This window comes from Zerene cesonia, chromosome 28 (genome assembly GCF_012273895.1).
Source record: "Zerene cesonia ecotype Mississippi chromosome 28, Zerene_cesonia_1.1, whole genome shotgun sequence".
In the NCBI taxonomy this organism is placed as follows: domain Eukaryota; kingdom Metazoa; phylum Arthropoda; class Insecta; order Lepidoptera; family Pieridae; genus Zerene; species Zerene cesonia.
In genome coordinates this window covers 3,549,246-3,572,244 of record NC_052129.1, presented here as the reverse complement: position 1 = coordinate 3,572,244, position 22,999 = coordinate 3,549,246, and the positions used below count along the sequence as shown (strand labels likewise).

Below are 22,999 nucleotides of genomic sequence, written 5' to 3'. Positions count from 1 at the left end.
CACACACAATTTAATATAGACTCACAGTTACCCGCACGCACGAGAGGCGCATGCACTAACATGTAACATACACCAACAGAGAGGATTGGGAAGGAAAACGGTAAAGCAGGTGACGACAAGGCGGCGCTGCAGTCTACATGTCATGTGGCCCTAGACACCTGCATCAAGGACAGCGAGTGTGTAGGCTCCCTGACGCCTGTGCTGCAGAAGTGCCATTCTACTGACTGCGACCGCGAGGGGTGCATGGCGGCTTTACGCAACTTCTATAGGAAACCTGGCGTACATTGGAATACGGAAATCGCGTTTTGCTTGTGCAAGTGAGTACCTATATACAGTTTACTGTATATGAAAAGAATTGTGCACACACACAATTGATATTTGGTAGGTTTTTTAAGCATATTATTTTGTTTACAAAAATGGTACAGATATTTGGTGTTGGTTAGCTTAAGTTAGTTTAGGTTTTACTCTTTATAAAGTGTTGAACATTTAATAAAAAACAAAATATGTATACGCACATGATAAAATTAATTTACTTTAAAGGTTTTGGCTTTAATTTAGATAAATAAAACTAATACATCTAATAAAAGACATTCATTTATATTCAAAAGTCTACAATCCTACTCCATCGTTAAGTCACGTTTTGAGTCGCAATTGTAAATTTTAAAATAATTTAAAATAATTATCTTTTGGACAGTCGGATAGCATCACACACGCCACATAGAGACATCAAACAGTAAATACTGTACCCCTGTGTACCTTAGCCCGTGATTTACTTAACAACTTCGGAACCAATTAAAGCAAAACTTTTTACCCACTGTTACCGAGAACAACTTATATTGAGATTCTGGGAACTCATTAAGTGTTCGTGCATTGCAAGCAAGATTCTTAATTTGAGTTCCATTAAACTAATGTGTTGCGCAAACAACGTAATTAATATTTATGGTGAATCCCAACTGACAATACTTTCTAAGAAACCCTACTTTTGTATGTATCACTATCAACACTACTGAATAAATATCATATATTGTCACATATTTGTTCTTTGTTAAAAAATATAATATCAAAGTTCCAATAAATTTATTGCATAAATTACAAAAGTATCCTTCCTACATCCTATCCTAAGAATTTTTCAAATCGGACCAGTATTAACTGAGATTAGTGCGTTCAAAGAAACAAACAAACTCTTCAGGCTTATATTCCTATATTAGTATAGATAAATCGTTTTTTAAATCCGTTAAAAAGTCTTTAATTTCTTAGCCGAATAGGTCGAATCGTTTTCGCTTACACATTTGAGATTCGTTTTCATTTATATATAGATAATTCTGAATACATAATATAATAAATATCAGGCTTGCGCAGTAAATTAGGTAAAACAGTTACTAAATTAAATCTGAATTATAAACCTAACATCCAAATAATTAAAGAGTATCATTATAATCAGACGATGTAATTCCTTTAGTGTTAAGATTAATCACTCACGTTGATTCTTTGATTGATGTATAAATCACATAAAAGCTTGTAAACTTGTATCTGAAGAAAGGAATTATTATGTTTTTTGTGTCTGTGGATTTGTCTCCGATATTACTGTTAAAAAATTTAAAAGCTTATAGCAAATTCCAGGCGAAGCCGAGGCGAGTAGCTAACCAATAAACACATCTCTTTTCTACTTAACCAGGAAAACGGATAACAAGGAGGATTCGTGTATGAACGCGCAAGAGAGACTCCACCCCTCTTGCGCCCAACGGCCTCCCGTCGGTTCACCGCTGCCGGCTTGTCACACGCTGGCGCACACATGCCGAGAGGACCCGGAGTGCAGGTGAACCTTCCAAAATGTGACATGTTTCAAACTAATTCCTGAACTGATATGATAATTTGTTTTTTGTTACAATTTAACTAACTATAAAATCGAATTATTTATTGATGTATTAACTTAGTACGTAACGCGTTACGCGCTCGTTACGTAACGCATTACGGCGCCAGTTTAACGTCTGTTTCTCTAACCCACAGCGTTAGCTTACATTAAGTTATCACTTCTGTCGAGCATCCCGAGACACGCTAGTTTATTTATCACTGGAAAGCTTTCTTTACCTTATAACATAAGATTTTTATAACTCCGGGTAAAACTGAGCGAAGACAGACAAACGAAAACAGCATCCTTGAGACTACACATAGTATTCCAATACTACTAGACTACACATAGCCTTGAAACATCCACCATTTTATGATATTATTAAAATAACCTTTTAAGTTCACAATGATAGCATTAACCGATCACTCAACATAACATACAAGGATACACATACACACATCCTATCCTGCTAATATTATAAATGCGAAAGTTTGTAAGGATGTGTGTGCGTTTGTTGCTCTTTCACGCTAAATCTACTGAACCGATTGCAATGAAATTTGGTACGTAGACAGCTGGACAGCTGGAATAACATGTAGGCAACTTTTTATCCCGACATTCTTACGGGATACGGACTTACGCGGGTGAAACCGCGGGGCGCAGCTAGTAAGAAATAACACAAGCTTTAGAAATAAACTTTCGATAGAACCAATGAAGCATATAAATTATTGTCTATTAATTCTATACAATAACGCTGCTCTCTGATATGATCATAGTATCTACAACTACGGACTTTTACGGGAGAAAAGCTTATATTTCATTCTACACGTAGCATTTCATCAGAACGGGTCATTCAATACACGACACAGTGATGTTACCAATTGCAAGTTATAAATTATAATTATAAATTATAATTATAAATTATAATTATAAATTATAATTATAAATTATAACTTATAATTACTAATAATGTCACTATTATTCGATTTTCGCTTATCGAAAACTAAGCATACTCCAATAAAATAATTCCCAAGCCCCGCTAATTACTGTTTTTATCCCGGCAAGGCTCACAGATCCCGTGTCAAATATTGACACATTTAATTTGCTAGAAAACAGCGTGACACGAATGCAATCACCGCGGTAATGGGATATATTCTGAAAGCTATATCCAATAGACATGTTAACCGATTCGATTGATCGTGCGAGAACGCCCCAAATTGAATAGAAAGGGCATGGAACGAACGGGATTACTGTAGCGCTGGAATAACGTCACTGTAATATATCACTTGTGTTACAAGTAACTGCTATTTCTTGGTATGGAAGTTCTTAATAAGATTATGAGACTTTGTTTTGACTATATGTTCACTATAATACTTAATAATAACACATAATTAGATATCTATGTATCATAATTAGATATAGCGATGGTATGAATTATTATTATTTATTATAACATAAAATAATAGTTTAATTTTATGATATTATTTTTTATTTGTTTATGAATACAGAACGTAGATATGTCAATACATTAAATCCAAAAACCGATTATGCTTTATACATGTACTCCTTTGTTATAGACAATACCATGGTGCAATCTTGTGTTTAAACATTTATATCTTTAGGTATTAGTATATAGTTATACTAATACAGAGAAAACTGTTTCAACGTGCTGTTATTCATAGCTTTAAAATGCAAATAGACATGACAGAAGTAAACATGAATGTTTTGCATAGTGCGTATAGACACGAATGTAATTAATGCTGAATACTAAATATCTATTTAGAATTTAGATGCATCGCTTATCCTGATTCAACTAAGTCGAAATTTTATACTGTAATATGAAATAAAAATCTTCATCTGTTTGACATGACTTCATGTCTTAACCGGTCCAACAATTTCGATATCTCCTAATGTGCATAGTTTGAGTGAAAACCCACGAATTGACTGATGAAAAAAGTGATCAAGACTCGATGAACACGAAGAAATGAAGTCTACACAAGGAGAACATAAAGTCAGTATTGTCTCGAGAATACAATAATATTTAACACTATTTGTGAAAACTGGTCTTTTATAAGTTACGTTAATTTTAACAGTGATTTTTGTATAACGAAACTACAGATAATACATTTAATAGTTTACATAACGTACATGTTTTCCCATCCCTAGCCCGTCGATACTGCAAACTGAAAATAGTCAACATTGCAGATGCTGAATTACGTAAATACGTTTTTAAAGCAATTGGATATTGCATTAGGGTCGCTTTTCACAATTTGCTTATGAATAAATCTAATAGTCCTTTAGCGTATTATGAGAACCGTTTAGAAATTTAAATAGCTGAATTCGTATAAATATGCACAATATTCTCCAGACGTCTTTTTCTTTAAATATCCAAAAAATTATTAATTTAATTTGGGTATAAGTTTATGTGATACTAAGCGGCCTTACAAATGGCAATTTATTTTAGTTATTTAATGACATGAATCATTCTTTAAAACAACACATTATATCTTAAAATTGAACGTCGTATAATGTCTCAGTGATCAAATAAAAAAAGAAAGGCACAATCTGATATGAAAAATTTCCAATGAGAAATAAAATATTAAAATACGTTTTTCCTCTGAATTTAAATACAACGATGATATTCGAATAATTATCAAAGTTCTTTTGAATTATAATATCAGTACTTGTCTGAGCTGCCCACACCTTACGTAGGTTGAGGAAATATTGTTTCAAATACCTACTCAATTCCTACACATTTTAATATTTCGTTTAAAACTTTGTATTTATATTATTTTCTATAAAATCAAGCGAGGGCGGTGAACAAAATGTAATATCAAATTGGATTAGATTTGATTTCTTTTTCTTAACATTTCCCTCTGTCTACAAAAATATATATTGAACATGGTAAACATGGTATACTGGAAGCATATCAAAAAATTGACATATTGACAATGAAAAAAACATTAAAAGTACATAAATTAAAGCATGACCAATTCATATATTTCATAGCTTACCAACTTACATACCAAAAATTGCAACTGAAAGACAAAATTATGTATTTACAACATTGTACGAAACTTCACCCCTACCTTTTATGTATATAACCACAATTCCTTATAACGCTGAACGTCTGTTCACAAACTATATAAAAGGGCTTAAATTCTTTGAGATGAGATTGCAAAAGTTCTCAAACAAAAAACTACAGTCTTTAAATAAACAAAAGTTGTAAACATAAGTAGAAAAGACGTGAAAAGCCTGTTCAGACTTAAGTGAGGATAAAAGGTTGGCGATAAGGCATTATTTCGACATTTGTCTGGATTTTCTGTGTTACACCCAAATTGCCAATTCATAACTAAGGGATCTTAGGGGAATCGCTTCAAACTCCCTTTAATACTGAAGCCTATAATAATACATAGATATAATCTTAAAACTGATTATGAACTAGTTTGATTTAAATTGGCACAATAAGTACAGACAGCCAAACATAAAACCTCCTACTTTTCTTTTTTGTTAGTCGGTTGCAATGATGAAGAATAAGCAATGATACAATAGTACCAAGTTGATAATTTTTTAAATAAAACGTATGGATCTAGTGTGATTAGGGATCTTTTTAAACATTTTTTTTTGTTTTATCTTCAGTTCAAACTCATATAATACATACTTGCTTATTATATATACAAACCATTTATAACAATAATTTTATTTGAACATTCAATTCATATAGATAATAAAGAATGACTATATTATAACGACTTGATATATACTTGATATAATAAAGAACGTGTATATTCTTGGAATCTAAAAAACCAAAAACAGGAATAAGGTCAAGCCAGCGTTATGAATACATTTTCTTTTATTATTTTCGTTCTAAATTTATTCGTTTTTCCAAATTTAATTCAAAATGTTGCACATGTTGGTCTCGATTGTACTTGATATTTGCTATTTTGGATTAAACATCTCCCATTAATTAAATTATGATGTTGATTTCACAAAACATGTATCGCACTGAACATGAATCAGAAAATTATGGACAAATTATTATGTCCAATACAAAACCCGAATCATTATTAATAACAAGTGTGTTGCTTTGTGATTTGAAATATTCTTTAATAATTTGTTATATGAAAATAGTGAGTTTTAACAAAAAACTCAACGAAGACACCATTAAAGATTAAATAAAAGGATCATAAAATCGATTCACCCAGTAAAAAGGTTACAAACACAATATAAAATCTAATTGAGAACCTCATCCTTTTCTTAGGGTCGGTTAAATATTTAAAAACGAGGTTGTCACGTGCAAGCGAAAGAATAGAAACAATTCACACACATCACACAATAATCCCGCCTCATTATCAAATTAGCTATTCCTTAAATATCTTTCATTTATGAAGCATTTCACGTTTAATAAATGAAAAATAAAAAATCTCGGTATTTATATGAGCACGATAAGTGCATTTTGAATAAGCAATCGAGAATTTAAAATGCGGATTTTAATCTTTCTCTCACAAAGGTCAATGAGGCACTCCTACATTTACGAAGTTTATATGTTTAATAGACGATCTAACACTACTATTAATAACTTGGAAGTAACTATTTGAAACTTATATCTTAAATTTCTATAACATTGTTTGAAATAATGTACAATAATCACGTTAGTAACATTATTTACTAATCCGTAATAACTGACAGTATGGTCAAACAAACGTTATAAACGCGAAAGTTTGAAAGAATGATGGTTACTCATTAAAGCAATAACGGGTTATTATATCGGTGTGAAATTCGATGCAGAGTTAGATTATTGTCTGGATAGCACATATGCTAGCTACCATTTCCCCAGCTACCACGCGACTCGCGGGTAACGCGAGTTAAAGCTAGTTCTAATTATTTACGTTACAATCGGAGTTAGAAAATTCTGTTACATGGAAATAGCATACAGATAACAAAGATTCGCATTTTACCAGAATCCGCCTCGAGAATTACGAGCAATGGTGTGCGGTGGACGCAGTGACGCAGGGCTGCGCAGGCGCGCCGGCCGCGTGCCGCGCCGCCGTGGTGGCCGTGCTCGGCACGCAGCTGCGCGCCGCTTGCGCTTGCAGGGGGACTGACTTCGCGCAACTGTACGACTGCCTCGGCTGGCAGAGGCTGTTGTGGCTGAATCCTTGTGTTGGTGAGGAGGCTGATATGATTTTTGATAACGGAGCAATCCTGAAGACTTTATCGTAGAATGTGGCGTGACAGAAAACCAGGGAGACAGGGACTGTATTATTATAAGCTAATCGAGTTAGCAATAGCTTAAATGAGCAAGAGATTCAAGGCAAAGCAAATAGCTTTTAAATTTTCTTCGTTAACAATTTTATATACCATTAGATATAAAATATTAAAATATTAATTTTTATTATAAATCAAATAAATTACACAACTTGTCTTGTGCTCAAATGATTTTTATTATATTAATTGTAAGACAAACATTAATACTATTCAACAGTATTACTAAAGCTTCTCTTGTATTTCAGTGGAATCTCAAAGCGACTATCACGTCAAGACCTACGGGCCCCTACTCACCACGACCCCCTTCGACAACGGCATCCGCTACATCACAGTAGCGCCCGAGCCCGCTACCCACCACCGCACCACCACGCACCACCGTCACACCACTCAGCATGTAACTCTGGACCTGCCCAAAGCCGAAGTTCGCCAGGTAAGATGAGAAAATAAGAATCCATTTTAGACAGTCTAGCACCGGATTTACCTTACCAAAGTTTTGCCGGTTTACATTGCACTTTAGACAATTTTTCTCTAAAACTTCTCTACGATGGAAACTATTAGATATTTGAGGAAGAATAATTGTTAATTTAATCACGAAATTCCTGCTACAAATTTTATGTATAAGCATTTTTTATATTATTTACGCAAACATTACAAATTTAATCAGACATGTCCTTTACCAGTAAAAGACAGTAGTACCATTTTACATTGGCCAGTATTCACCGCGCTAGCTTGATTACAAAAGAGTCGAAATTGATTGATTAAATTCAGACAAAAGGGTGCCGAAGACAAAGAACAGAACCTCTTGACTTAAAACAAAAGGCGATACGCGTCTTTATTGACTTGTCAGCTTAAAACCCTTAATCCATATTCAGCATATACACGATTAGAGGTAGGTATTAGAGGTTGCAATCTGTTTTAATCAATTCATTTATTATTATAATTACTTTCAGGAAACTCGGGAAGAGCTAAGCCCCATAACGACCATGTCCGAACAAACAGTAGGTCCCAATGAAATCGCCCAAATCTCGGAGCCAGTGATTGTTACGACCACGGAGACAACTTCCACGTCCACAACCACTACAACAACGACCACTACCACGACCACAACCACGACCACGCCAAAACCTACCACCTTGGAGCCCGCGAAGTACTGCGTTGTGAAGAAACCAGAGAGCGATGATAAGGAACAGATAATCAGGATGGGAGAAACTAGACGGGTAGGTTCATTACACGCTTGAATTTTAATTTTAATAATAATTCTATATACATTCACAAATATTACACGAATGATTTGCTAGGTAAAACAACAAAAATCAATAAGTATTTATATGCATATGATACAATTTGTAACTGAATTTGTGCTCCCTTAGATGGCTTCTATGAGTGTAAACGTAAAAAAATAAAGAAATATTATATTATATATTTGAAAACCTGTAGTTGTAGTGTGTACTTGTACACCCTACAGAATCTACTCTATTTCATGGAATACCAAAGTCGAGAAACTTCAGTAAGTCAAAGTATATGTTTAATAACATTCTATATAAAAACAAAAACACCGACTCACATTGGAATAAGTTGTACAGAGGTTATTTTAAATGAAAGATATTGTAGAAATGATGTGATTTTGAAGGACGAAATGACGAACTACAGAGTTTTTCGCCGGCTCATCCCTACTTTCTGGATCCATAGTGTCTTTCTGATTTAAAATGATTCACAAGCTTTGTCAAATCACATTAACACAGTTGAGTTGGATCATAAGTAGGAATACTAAAGTTGAGTTGGATCATGAGTATGAATACAAAAGTTGAGTTGCGTCATGATATGAATACAAAAGTTGAGTTGGGTCATGAGTAGGAATACTAAAGTAGATGTGGGTCATGAGTATGAGTACAAAGGTTGAGTTGGGTCACGAGTGGAGTGCGTCGGCCGTCCCCAGCTGTACCGGTCGGCGGAGCTGGCGGAGTGCACGGACCTGTGCGTGTGCGAGGCGTCGCTGCAGGTGTCGTGCAAGGTGGCGTGCGTGCCGCGCGCGCCGTGCTCCAGCCGCCTGGCGCACTACTCGCACGCGGCGCCCGCCTACCAGGCCTACCGCGGCCGCTGCTACTGCTACTCCGGCTCCTTCATCTGCATGCGCCCCAACCCGGGTGAGACGCTGCTCGTATGCGATGAGTTAAAATGAGTAGACAAATTAATCTTTATTCACGAGTATTGATACATTTTTATACGCCTATAACTGTCAATTGATATTATATAAATACTGTTTTCTTACTTTAACTACTAGAATCTTCTTTATGATTCAGTTAATTGATATGCAATTAAGTTAATTAATTATAGAAACAACTGATTGTATTTTCATACCTATTGCAGGACTTATAATATTGTCAATACCAATAGCTAAAGCTATATACAACCTTCAAGTAATTTAAGCATGAAAAGAAAATATCAAGACAGTGATTCCATGTGTCCTAAAATAGTGAGAATGGTCATAATAAGAAGACCTAATCAACACTGAAAACAGAAGATACAAACAAAATTCCAAAAAAAAATCCATAAATTGCGACTTCTTCTCAATTTAAAAGCTTCAATAACCAACTGCAGCTTGTGTTATCATTTCCATCCATGAAAGCTCTCTCAATATTTCCAGGCGAGTACCGTCTGCCGGAGGGCGTGTACCTGCTGCTGGGGTTCAGCGCGGTGGACGAGTCGCTGCTGCGGCCGCACACGGGGCTGGGCGCGGAGGACGCCGTGCGCCTGCTGCAGCAGTACATGCACCACCTCACCCGCGACCAGGTGCACGCTGCCTTCGCATTACATTCTTAGCAGGAATTTGCCCCTTTGTATAATTTTAAGACGCTATTTATTTTGGATTACCTTGCAGGAATTTGTCTATCTAATCAATTTTATGTTACGTTATTTAAGTTTGAATTCTATGCAATTAGAAAAATGAAAATTCTGCATATAAGCATAAATGGTTAACATGGAATTACACCGTATATTCCCATTGATTCATATCAATGATAATAATTATATCATAATAATACATGAGTCAACAATTTTTTTCGTTAGGATAACAAATAGTAGAACAGTAAGAAATTATACCAGAACAACTTAGTCGAGATATAACTGCCCAACCAACATTATCCACAGACCTATTACATATATTTCATGCGTGCAACAAACGCGTATCATTTATTACAAAAATGATACAGATTTCTAGATTATAAATTCAACAATTAAACAATTACAATCAAAAACAAAAAAGCATATAAATAGAAATGTGTATAGCCATGGCCATAAAAATGAAATAAAATACGAACATTCAAAGAACTATTTACTATAATTATACTCATAACTTTATATAATGCTTAATTAAAATATTAACACTGCTTGCTTTGCAAATTTCAGACAAACTGCACATTGACTCTATTCAACATCAGCAACGAAAATGTGATTATATCCGCGAGCGTCCCTCCCAAAGAGCAAGAAATACTTAAAGAAGCTGGAGACGATCTTTTGGATAAAGAAAAGGTAAGACTATAAATTGTATCACTACGGCCATCAGAGCTTAAATTTAAATTATAACTGCTGATCGTTTATTTTTAAAATGTTTTAATCCTAAACTCAAACATTTATTTATTCAAGAAGACTTCTTCTAGAAGCACTTTTTAATAGTCATAACATAGTTTCAACTTTATCCACTGGTTCGGAAAGCAGTTTCTACCGAGATCCGGCAACAAAACTCTGTAATTGCTCTTTATGTTATATAAACACCATAATTTACATTAATAAAAAAAACCAATGTTTTCAGGAGGCTTGCATTGATGTATTGAAGATCGTGAAATCGCGAATCAACTCCCAGCACGAGGACATCTCCTCCCACTTGCTCCTTTCCATCTTCAAGATTGCCGAAGTGGACGTGGTTTACCCCACACCACCCAGCTCCAACGTCTCTCACATCACCCCAAATAAAATGTTATATATCGTTATTATCTTCATTACTATCATCTATAATTTTAATTTTACCTTCACACACTTTCTCAAAAATATCGTCAATTGTTTCTCGAATTTACACAACTCTAGGATTAGTAAATTGGAACGAAACTCTTCACAAATCGTTCCTTTCTCAAAGAGTTATATTATAGAAGATTTTTTATCTATTTTGAAATGTTACGATGAATTTATTGATATTAGTGACGTAGTCGTTGTGAATTATGGAGATATCTCGCACGATGCACTCGCTTTAGATAAAGCACAAACACACATCACAAATTATATAGACGTAAGAGATATAGATGTATATAACGTTAAGGAAACGAAACATATCGTAAAAGCTGTGAGTATTACAATATATACTTTTAATGAACTTGTTGCTGATGCAATTATACCTAAATATTTTTCTAGAGATTATATTGGATGTACTATTGTTTCGGAGATGCTTTTCGGTGAGTTCTTTTTTGAAAAAATCGCGTCCTTTTCTTATGGGATTGTGAAATCCGTTAGCTTAGGACTAACTCTAGTAGTAGTATGAAGACTGAGATGAACTAAACATATCATTAGTTAAGTGTATTTCGTTTATTTTCGACTTAGAACTGGTGCTTGTAGGAGGATCTTAAGGCTGGGTTTTGTAAATAAATATACTACGCCTTTTACACTATTAGAATTCTGTTCCAGCTCTGATAGTGCTAGATGATTTTTGATGCAAACGAGTGCGGTTAACTATGCACCTTCATATTTATTTAAATCTCAATAACAACTTCAAAATATGGTTGTTTATTGAGGCTTCTGATTTCTAACTAAACTCAGCGTTATTGTGAAATGTCGAAGGTTCAAAACTTGGAATCGATCAAAATGTATGTAATATGACATTTACTAATTGAGCCCCAATCGTGTTTCTTTGGCAGGACATAAGAATGATCACCGATGATCCATAGTATGTTTTACATCTCAAAATTATCAATAAATTGATAAAATTGTGCACCGATAAAAAAATATCATATATTAAAAAAATAAAATTATTATTTCATCATAAAATTAAAACACATATAGTTCCAAGATCAAAAATTGGTAGATTTCAGAAATATGTGAAAATCTTTTTTGTTTTATGAATGGTACTCGTTTGTATTAAAGTCAATCTCGTTAGATAGGGGTAGAACGTGTTATAGTGTTACATGCGCCTTTCTGTTAGTTAGGTAGGGGTTATCGATGTATGCACGATAGACGCGCACTCAGCAACTTTCGAACCTCGCCATAACTTCTCAAGCACCGAGGGTATTGTAAACAGAGAAACCTCTATGAAACTAGACAACTCACATGACATTCTATATAATAAAACAATGTTTATTATACTCCGCTAACAAAAAACGCTTGACTGGATTGTCGAAACGTTGTAGAAGCGTCCCATAGGAGTTCCTGAAGTAGAAATTTGGAATTAAAGTTAATATGAATACTTCTGCAAGGAAAGTCTTATGAATATATCGGATGGGTTTAATTATTCATTGCTCTCTAGTTTTCTTTGTGGAAAAATTCTTATCGTCTTTGTCGAATCGTTTATTTTGTTCTGTGACTTTCAATGATAACAAACTATTAACTTATTTAAAAATTGCCTTCTTTATCTTAAGAATAGAAAGTTGCCGAGTTGCGCACTAGTTTAAAATAGATATCACTTAGATAAATGTACTTCGGGGCATTGTAAAATGTAAAATGGTAAAGAAGGAAGCTTTAATTTGAAGTAGACATAGATTCTTGTGTTCTAAAGAGTTTTAACGGACGGTTTGGTAGACAAATGTGAATCTATTCTATGTGATGTAACATTAAGGAATACGCTTGGACCTTCAGCGTTTCTTTCTTGCGTAGTTGGGGTCTTGTTAAAAATATTCTGCTATATTATAATGGGATTGCAATTTTCATTATTAAAATTGTACCGCTCTTTCTTTTGCTATGAACTTGCAGTAAAATCAATTTCATTCGTTTGGCGTGTAAAGGTGTGCTTAATATGAGTGAATAATAAGTAATTATCAAATTTATTGTTAAACGTAAAATTTTGTTTTGAAGTCTTCAATATTCTAATATCTTTTAGCTTTTTCAAGCACAAATGTTACATGAGTATACATCATACTTGTGGTTAGTTATTGTTATATTTATAGATATTTACTTTTGTTTTGTTTAATGAATTTTAAGAGATTATCTAATTCTGAACTATCGTATTTCTTTATCGTTGTAAATGGTGTAGCTCCTTGTATAAATAAAATATGATTACGATGGGACTACATTAGCGCTGGAAGATCTGTGTGCCTTTTTCCTTACCTTTCCCAGTCCTTTCCTTTATTCTTCTCGTCAATCCTTTCTTAATCCCTTTCCAGTGTGTGCCGGTAATCCGGCGTTAGGTCTGCAATCGACCTTGCTCCTCTCCAAATGTTCATGGGCGATGGTAGGGCGAACCACCAGCTCTATTGCCGACGGTGACATAAAAAAACTATACTGTACCCTACATCGCGATAAGCAGCCGGTATCTACATGACACAAGTATTCGCTAATATAGCCCCAGCGCTACAAATACTGTTAAAATATTAATATTTATAAGTCAATGTTCTGTCAATAACATAGATAAAATTTCTACTATCTAAAAATCCAAAAATCTTATAAAGGAGTACAGGTACAGCTACGCCACTGATAATTTTATATAAAAAACGTATTTCGTATGATTTATAATATTTATATACATACAAATAAACAGATTTTGTAACTTATACATCAAGGGTACATAATATTGGAAAACGAAATGATGAATTAACCGCCAGAACGACGGTATCGAAACATATCAACAAAGCTCAATTTTATACTTATTATTCTAGCATAGTTAATGAAACTGAGGCATATCATGTAGCATAGATTATAGGTAAATTAGTTATAAATATGTAAGTAAAGTATTTAAATGTGAAAGTTATTTTCAGCTTTTTAATATGCGTTCTCGAGCTGGGACCATTAAAATTGGAAATCGGCTCGTCATCATTTTCTATGTATGTATCATATTTATACGGAATATTTTAAGTCATTGTACTTTTAAAATAACAAATATTGTTCTATTATAACCGAATTTAACTTGTCTTGTTTGTATTTCAGTGGTATTCATTAGCATATCTGATATGAACACGACAAACTTTAATATCTAGCTATTAAAAGTTTTAATACACTTCATTATAAACCTACATATATTTTCTATTATAAATATTGGTCTTAGCTCGCAGACACTATCAAAATATATTTTAGTTAATAACTGTTATTAATATATTTATAAATTTGTTTGTATTTAAATGGTTATGGCTAATATAATTTATTATATTAATGTTATAATAAATACAATTCAAGCACGCATCATGCCTTCCATGTAAAAATATACAAATAGCAATATTATACAAACACTTTAATATTTCCTAAAACATTAATTTCCATTGAATAATTATTTACACAGCACTGCACCGTCGCATATAAAATAAGATTTAACAGTATTAAAAATTATTTATATAAATACACATGAAATTTAATATAAACCGATTACACAATACTTTGTTACTTATTTGAAATTTAATCGATATATACGAGAAAATTTTGAATTCCTTTGTAGATAAATATTGTTATAATGACGAATCATTGTTATTTTTACATATTTTAAAATTTCATATTTAAACGTTTTTATTTGAAGAAAAATCACACATATTTAAAATTATAGTAATAAAAATAATTTTCTCAAAGAGAACAAATAAATAAGACGACGTTAAAAGTCACGATTAGCTATTATATAAGCATTTACATGATTTTCTTCACCCGCGTTGATGACGTCATAATATCTACATAAAATCTCTCCGTTTTATGCTTCGAATATATTCGTAGCTTTTACGGTGAGTTTTGGGATGGATTTGACATAAAAATAATTTGTGTTTTTAAAATATAAATCCGCATTTACACAGGTATTTAAATAACAGTGAACATATAAACATTAAATAAAAATTCGTACTATACACGATCTAGTTGCTGGGTTACAAATACAGTACACGTTTGATCCAAAGTACTTAAAACTAAATTCAAATAATACATTTTCAGAACACAAAATTGCACGTCACGAGTTTTCTTAAACTTTTTCAATAATCGCCCTAATAATTAATGGCCCGTTACATATTAATGCAACCAAATATACAATCCGCGTGCCATAACTACGATCTCTACGCTTTAGAAGTCTATCACTACGGCTCTAAAGAAAATTAGATTATATTTCCTTCAAAAAGGGCACCTTCATTTGTTGGATAATAATCGTTACTATAATCAATCTATACTAATATTATAAAGCTGAAAAGTTTGATTGTTTGAACGCACTAATCTCAGGAACTACTGGTCCGATTTGAAAAATTATTTCATTGTTAGATAGCCCATTTATTGAGGAACGCTATAGGTTATATATGTACCTGGGGCGAAGCTGGGGCGGACCGCTAGTGCATGATATATTTCATGCTTCAAGATGCATTTACGTTTGAACTAAAAACATATTCGATCAGTGTATAAAATTTGATTAACTTATGCAAGAGATAAATTTTTAATTGAATGGAGATGACTGGCCCAATTTTTTTTTCATGTTCTTTATCTTGTTGTGTGTTAGAACATAAATGTTAACTGCGACTAGTAGTTCAATGTATAGTTCAATATGTTTTAATGTGTAGTTAATTTAATATCGGTTTGGGATATCAACATGCTTAAAACTGTAAAATTAAAAAAAATAATTTACTTAATGAATTAAAAGAACGTACGACAGTCGTATATCAAATTATTTGACGGAATATTTTTCTTCTACGAACAATTAAATTTATTTTGTATATATTTTTACTTTACATTTTATCACAAACCGATATTACAAATTCATTGTGGATACAGAGCACTGTAGTGATACGCGTAACTGAGCTTCTAATAAATAAATTGTTTTGTATGTACACTATTACATATATTATTATTTATCCACTCAGCCCCATGGGGTTTCTGTCGTTTTGTTGTAGCTAAATAAAGTGATTCGTATATAAACATGTTTCATTTACTCACCTTTGTAATATACCATTTGTATTGCAAGTTTATCGGTTATTATAATTTGCCATTACCAAATTCGTAGGAGTGGATTAGTAGTGTATTAGTAACATACCAAATACAAGTTTAAAAAATTTTAAAATCAGATTACATTAACCTCTTCAATGTTGATAGGAAGTATCAAATAATATAGAACACAGCTTCCTTTCATAAGTTTTCAGTTATTTTTGGGGATAATTCAATGTAGATGCAATATGTTAACGGAAAAGGAAATGAGTGAAAAACACAAATTAGGAACTTATAATTATATTTAAAATTATCAGTCTCAAATTAACCTTATGAACTAAAAATCACTGCGGTTTCTCATTCGTGCCTTCGCTTTGGTCTTTTATTTCCTTCCGTACTGGTCCTGTCTGGGCTATCGGTACCTTTCTCTCACCTTTAATAGCTTCTGGAACATTCCTTGGAGCTGTGATGGTTAACACGCCGTCGGAAGACAACTTCGATTCGACGGTCTCAGGCTTCGTGCCTTCAGGCAGAGCGTACCTCCTCACGAATTGGCGGGAAATATAACCATGCTCATCTTTTTTCTCCTCGTGTTTGCCCTCGATTATGATGTAGCCATCAGCTGTTTTGACAGAGATATCTTCTGGCGCGAAGTGCTGCACGTCCAGGTTTATTTGGAACTTGTCAGAATCGGATTTAATAGTAGAGCCGACATCCCTCGCAGCCGCTGCCAGGTGACGCCATGGGCGGTAATACTCTCTGCTGATGAGCGGTCCAGCAGCAACAGATAGCAGGTCGTTAGGAGTCAACCCCAATCCAAAGTGCTGGTCCATCAGGCGACGAGGACGGCCATATCCCCAATCGTCGAACAGGTATGGTAGAAGGGACATTTTCAACGTCGCAAATAGCTGTGATCGCACTGAACAATTAGCAGTTCGAAATTCAAACTTTAACTGAACACTCGCACCGCGATCGCCAATATTTATATGGAAAAGCGACATCTAGCGTCGAGTAGAAGATTCTAGTATTATCAACATTTGCACGTATCAGAGGATGTAAACCTTATCAATATTTTTTTACATTTTTATTTAGAGTATTTAAATTCTTTAAAGTGTTTTAGGAAAGTTAGCTGCGCTTCCTAATTAACTTTTTAAATTTATTATTTTCCTTGTTTTATTGGTTGCCGTGGGTTATGTCGGAACATAACCCACGGCTTTTTCCCCACAGGCCGTGGGTATCAAAGTAATTTTTCCCCACTTTAACGGTAAAAATTACCTGCTTTTAAACCTATAAAATCACAAATTAAAAAGAAATATGTTCTCTTTGAAAAATCATATTTTCAATTTTGGACCAAGTGTTGAGCAGCCATGCGTCTATTCAAGGATACGTCACTGACCGAATGTCTGGAACATTGTTGATGCGTCTGGGTCGAACAATTTTATCGCGACCCTTCGAGTACTTTCTAGAATGCTTTTGTTATATTTGGGAAAAGTCCGCGTCAAGGCCATAGCAATCTAACGTAAACATATTATAAGCGAATTACGTATGTACCTACATTTTTATTTTCAAGTATTTTGTTTGTGAAGTAATATCGAATACCTACATTATTTAGATAAACCCTTTGTAGTTATACTTTTAGATAGCCTATCTATAAAAGTGATACTTTATATATCATTATGATATACTAGCCGCCCCGGCTTCGCCCGTGGTACATGGTGGCGTGGTACCGCCTAACAAACAAACAAACTCTTCAGCTTTATAATATTACGAATTTTTTGTTATAGTATTTTTCAAATAACTATCCCAAATTATTAAATAGTTACCTACTACGTAAACCTCATTTACAACAAATTAAAATAAAATTGTGCCTCGATTTAATTAGTATTTTATTAACCTGAAACAGAAGCAGTTGACTCTGGAAAAATCGATATTGTTATGTTAGTTAAAAACACAGGTCAGATATTTATTCTTTGTTTCTTAAGTGCGAGTAGAAAATAATACCAAATGCCATTATCTTATTAATTTGTTTATGATAAATTAGGTTTATTGTATCAAATTTATTAATAATATATTTCTAAAGGTGTTTAAGAGGCTTGAAGAAGTTCCTTTAAAGGAAAAAACAAATATTCACAATGATAGGAAAGACTTCATTTATTATTATATTAAAACAAGATTAGGATATAATTATACTCTAGTAAGAATACATCCATTAATTACGTGAGGCGTCTTTAGAAATATTTCGAATGAAAATCGTTTGAGATTTTTTCGTGAATAAAATATTCAGATGGGGCAGCAATAGTTGAAATCTTTAAGAGAATTATAAGTATATACCGCTACTAACACCCGGCCTGTAATAAAACTCACATTGATACACAGCGAGGGTATATCATTGCACGAGAAAGGGTCTCATGAAATTATATACTCTTGCCTCACCGCAAACTGATCTATTGGGAATACAATAGTACTTTCTATAAAATTTACTTATCATATTATATGTCCACTTTTTTATAATCATCAATTTTCATATATGATGATGAATGTTATTATTTATGACTAGCTGTCCCGGCGAACTTCGCAACGCCATAGAATATTGTTCCGATATATTTTCCTTATCGTTCTCACCTTTTAAACCTTCCCAAGACCTCCACGGTCATATCAAGACCAAAATAAGATGATGTTTGCCCCGGCTTCGTCCGTGGTACTTATATAGCCAATTTAACTCAGTTAAGCTGCATTCTAATTGTGAAAGAGTATTCGAAATCGGTCCAGTAATTTTTGTGTAAACATGACAAACATACATATAACAACAAAAAGTTTTCTCTTTATATTATTAGTATAGATACCTACACATTAAACTTTGTAATTCCATTTTAAAATGGCTAGGACTAAAACGTTTTGAAAATTACTTCAACGTATGTAATACAAATTGTATATTTAAAAAAATGCAACTTGGAGTTATATGCACTCTTAAATAATTCTGTACAAATGTACTTTTGACCGTTGTTAAGGTGATATAAACGGAGGGTGAATGATCTGGAAGTCCTTTATAACTTTGCAGATTATGATAACAGATTCGTTATGAAATATATGTAATAAACTCATTTTTTTAACGAAAAACTAAGTAAACTACTAATTAAGTTGTTTAGTTATAGCAGTATTATTAACTATGGTTATGTTATTTATATGGACTGTCTCTATGAATCTAGTATGTGTTCACAGTTTATGTGCCCAAGTGAGAAGTTTGTATTAGTTGTAAATCTATCATTTAATTATTATATAGGCTGATATACCAAATATATTTCTTTAATAATGTAATACTAAGCCATATGTTTACTAATATAATAATCTAATATGGTCTCAGAATTTGATTTGCAAATAAATTAAAAGCAAATATTATTAAGCAAAATAATGAATTGTATTCTTTTTGTAGTGTTTAGAAAATAATGCGTAGAAACTATACAGCATGCAGCATGTAAAGGGATGTAATGTATTAATGTATTGTAGTCATACAAAATAGTTTACATACACTGCAGCATAATCAGTGTTTATTTAATTACGAAGTTCTTTTTTCTTTATATTTCACAAAATATTATTGTATATTTATTGTCACAAACGAATATATTTTCAAATAGGTAATAAAATGTAAGCGATAATGCAATAAAAACATATGACATACATTGTTTACAAATAAAACGCCGCCGCCCAGCGTCCCATCGTCTAAAATTCAAGAAATTTCGCGTTATTACCACGCGTCACATTATGTTTGAGTCATCGACCAGCCGGCTTCCCTGACCCAACGTGTGCGAAAGAGACAAACATATTCCACCGCAGGAAATTTCTCGAAATTTCCACTCAGCGCTAGATGGCGTTGAATACTATTTAAGCGGCGTGAAAGCGCGGCAATTCAAGTAAATTTGAACAAGCGATCGAAGTGCGAAGTTCTCTGCGCTCGGAGTTAACTCTGCGATTTTCGTTGTTTTCATTCAACTGTGTTAATAAAGTCGTAATATTTGGTAACCATGTCACTCATTCCTTACGTATTCGCTGACTGGCCATACCGTCCTAGCCGTCTTCTTGACCAGGACTTCGGTTTGGCGCTGACGCCTGACGATATGCTAACGGCCGTCGCTGCTCCATTAGTGTCGCGGGACTACTTCCGTCCTTGGAGGCAGTTAGCCGCTGCTGCAAGGGACGTCGGATCCAGCATTAAAGCGGACAAGGACAAATTCCAGGTCAACCTTGACGTTCAGCATTTCTCACCTGAAGAAATCTCTGTGAAGACCACCGACGGCTACATCATAGTTGAAGGCAAGCATGAAGAGAAGAAAGACGAGCATGGATACATTTCCAGGCAGTTCGTAAGGAGATACGCTTTACCTGATGGCTGTAGGGCGGATGCTGTGGAATCTCGCTTATCTTCTGACGGTGTTCTGACTATCACAGCGCCTCGTCAACCAGCCATCTCGAAGAACGAAAGATCTGTCCCCATTCAACACACCGGCCCCGTAAAAAAGGAAATCAAAGATGCGTCCAATCAAGAAATTAAAGAAAAGTAAATTAATATTATATAATTTCATTGTATGAGACTGATGTGTAGCTTTATTTTATTTGTAAATTTTGTTCAATAAATTTCAAGTTTTTAATTATTCTCTGTCTGTTTTATTTGGTTTTTAATGTAAGACTTTTTAATACCTACCTTATTTATACCTCAATAAAAAAAATAGATTTGTTAATTTCATTTCAATCATAATAATCATTCTCTGCTAATTACTAATAAGATAAATAATAAGATTTTGAATGTGGTAGTCGAGCACGCTTCGGCACGAATTGGGCCAGCTTGCACCGGGGAAGTACCACACCCCCACAGAAGACCGGCGTGAAATAGCATTCTGCTGTGTTTCGTTCGGTGAGTGGGGGAGCCGGAGGCCCATATCCTTCTCCTTACCCTTCCCAGTCCTTTCCTTTATTCCTATCGCCAATCTTTTCTTATTCCCTTCCCAAAAAGTCGGCAATCCATTTGTAGAGGCGTAAGGTCTGCAATAGACCTTATGCCTCTCCAAATGTTCATGGGCGGTGGTAGCGCTTACCATCCGGCGTCCCACCAGCTCCATTGCCGACTGTAACATAAAAAAAAAAAAAAAAAAAAGATAAACCTACTTCCATCCTATCCTACTTCCTACTAATATTATAAATACGAAAGTTTGTAAGGATGTGTGTGTTTTAGCTGGACAACTGGACTTATTATCCCGATATTCCTACGGGATACGGACTTACGCGGGTGCAACCGCGGGGCGCAGGTAGTTAATATTATAAATAAGCTACACAATGGCTTTTCTAGTTTCTAGTTTGAAAAATAATCTATGTCTTTATAAATAGTCGTTAACTTTGTTAATACATAAAATTAGATTAGATTTATTTAGAAATACCCTTTTTGTTTTAGTAATACATTGACACGTTTTAGAGCAATATATTGAGTAACACTTAAAAGAAGGTATCAATAAAATGTTGTTTGTTTATTGAGTACCTGTATTGAACAGACGCAAAAATCTAAAACCGATTGTGTTGAATTTCCTAATCTGAGTGACGTTTTATTTAAATATGTTTCGTCCCGGATCAACACAGGCTCGAGTAATAAATAATTTTATGTGAAAAATATAAAACATTGATACTTCACTGATTGCTGATAATTATTTAATAAACGAGAGACTTTAATATCAAACTAGCTTTTTTAAAAACTATCTGTTGAAACAAATGTATTATTGGTGGGAGGAAATCTTTTGAGAATACATTTTTCTTTCAATTTTGTTTGAAAAAGTTGTCCAACGATTTTGTTTTACACACAATACTAATTTAATTAAAAAAAATTATCTGAAATACCTGTTTTTTTTTTTAATATATCTTATACTTATTTAACCAATGAGAAAATAGACCCAATAGTAAAAGTAAGATAATGAAAAAGCAATTTAGTGACTTAAATTAAAAACGAAATCGATATAGCAAAATTAAGCTGGAGTTGTAAAATTGTTGATTTTTTAACTAAATCCACCGTCCAATATATCATTATTATTTTATCTGTACGATTACGAAACAAGAAAAATATAACAATGTACTTTGAATATTTGCAAAATTGTTTAAGTGATGTGATACATAAAATTGTTAAATGAATAAATAAACAAATAAAAAACTCATATTATTAAATACAAATTCAAAGACCGTCCTGGCTTAAATCAACATATATAAAAATATGTAAACCAAGCTCTAAAATCTAAATAAATTGAAATAGGATCACCTGTCAATAACCTATAATTACATCAAATAATCTCATTACTATCAGGCTGGTAGTGTTTCCACTATAAGTACCTAGTCACTATGATAAGAGTGTAAATGCTCCAGGAACTAAACCACAAATACTATGAATATTATGTTTCTAAACGTTGCTACACTATATATAATACGAAGTATATTATGTACGAAGGGTTATTGCTATATATGTGTGTCAGTGAGTATATCTAAACAATTACATATCTTTGGCGCCAAACTATAAGTTCAAATTAAATGTTATACCTATAATACAAAATAAGAAAATGAAACGACGATGAATTTATAATTTTCAATAACCATCTTTGTCTACTGAACTGTTGTGAATATGCCGCTATAAAACACATATTGATTTATAATTACAAAACTGTGATAAAACGCTTAGAATTAAGTTACTTTGTGGTATGTGTCTAAAATAAAAAAATATTACATCACATTGAAATCAGTGTCTTGTCAAAATCAATTCAATAGTTATGTAATGAACAATCATGACCATAT

General features: G+C 33.4%; 3 protein-coding genes across 4 annotated transcripts in view; 2 read left to right on the top strand and 1 right to left on the bottom strand.

Moving 5' to 3' along the window:
- The window catches only part of LOC119837583, a 144,066-nt gene extending 132,060 nt beyond the window's left edge, over positions 1 to 12,006 (top strand). For both annotated transcript variants that reach the window (XM_038363229.1, XM_038363228.1), the window contains 9 exons: positions 80 to 317; positions 1,676 to 1,816; positions 6,808 to 7,013; positions 7,360 to 7,544; positions 8,065 to 8,331; positions 9,051 to 9,258; positions 9,759 to 9,904; positions 10,520 to 10,642; positions 10,923 to 12,006. In XM_038363229.1, the coding sequence (XP_038219157.1) occupies positions 80 to 317; positions 1,676 to 1,816; positions 6,808 to 7,013; positions 7,360 to 7,544; positions 8,065 to 8,331; positions 9,051 to 9,258; positions 9,759 to 9,904; positions 10,520 to 10,642; positions 10,923 to 11,642 (2,234 nt within the window). In that variant the 3' untranslated portion in view covers positions 11,643 to 12,006. The remainder of the gene's footprint in view (positions 1 to 79; positions 318 to 1,675; positions 1,817 to 6,807; positions 7,014 to 7,359; positions 7,545 to 8,064; positions 8,332 to 9,050; positions 9,259 to 9,758; positions 9,905 to 10,519; positions 10,643 to 10,922) is intronic.
- Positions 12,007 to 16,467: 4,461 nt separating this feature from the next.
- On the bottom strand, positions 16,468 to 17,128 carry LOC119837609 (protein lethal(2)essential for life-like). Its single transcript, XM_038363261.1, has one exon. The coding sequence runs from the start codon at positions 17,071 to 17,073 to the stop codon at positions 16,528 to 16,530; it is 546 nt and encodes a 181-aa protein (XP_038219189.1). The 5' UTR covers positions 17,074 to 17,128; the 3' UTR covers positions 16,468 to 16,527.
- Positions 17,129 to 20,109: 2,981 nt separating this feature from the next.
- On the top strand, positions 20,110 to 20,767 carry LOC119837564 (protein lethal(2)essential for life-like). Its single transcript, XM_038363186.1, has one exon. The coding sequence runs from the start codon at positions 20,203 to 20,205 to the stop codon at positions 20,737 to 20,739; it is 537 nt and encodes a 178-aa protein (XP_038219114.1). The 5' UTR covers positions 20,110 to 20,202; the 3' UTR covers positions 20,740 to 20,767.
- The last annotated feature ends 2,232 nt before the right edge of the window (positions 20,768 to 22,999 follow it).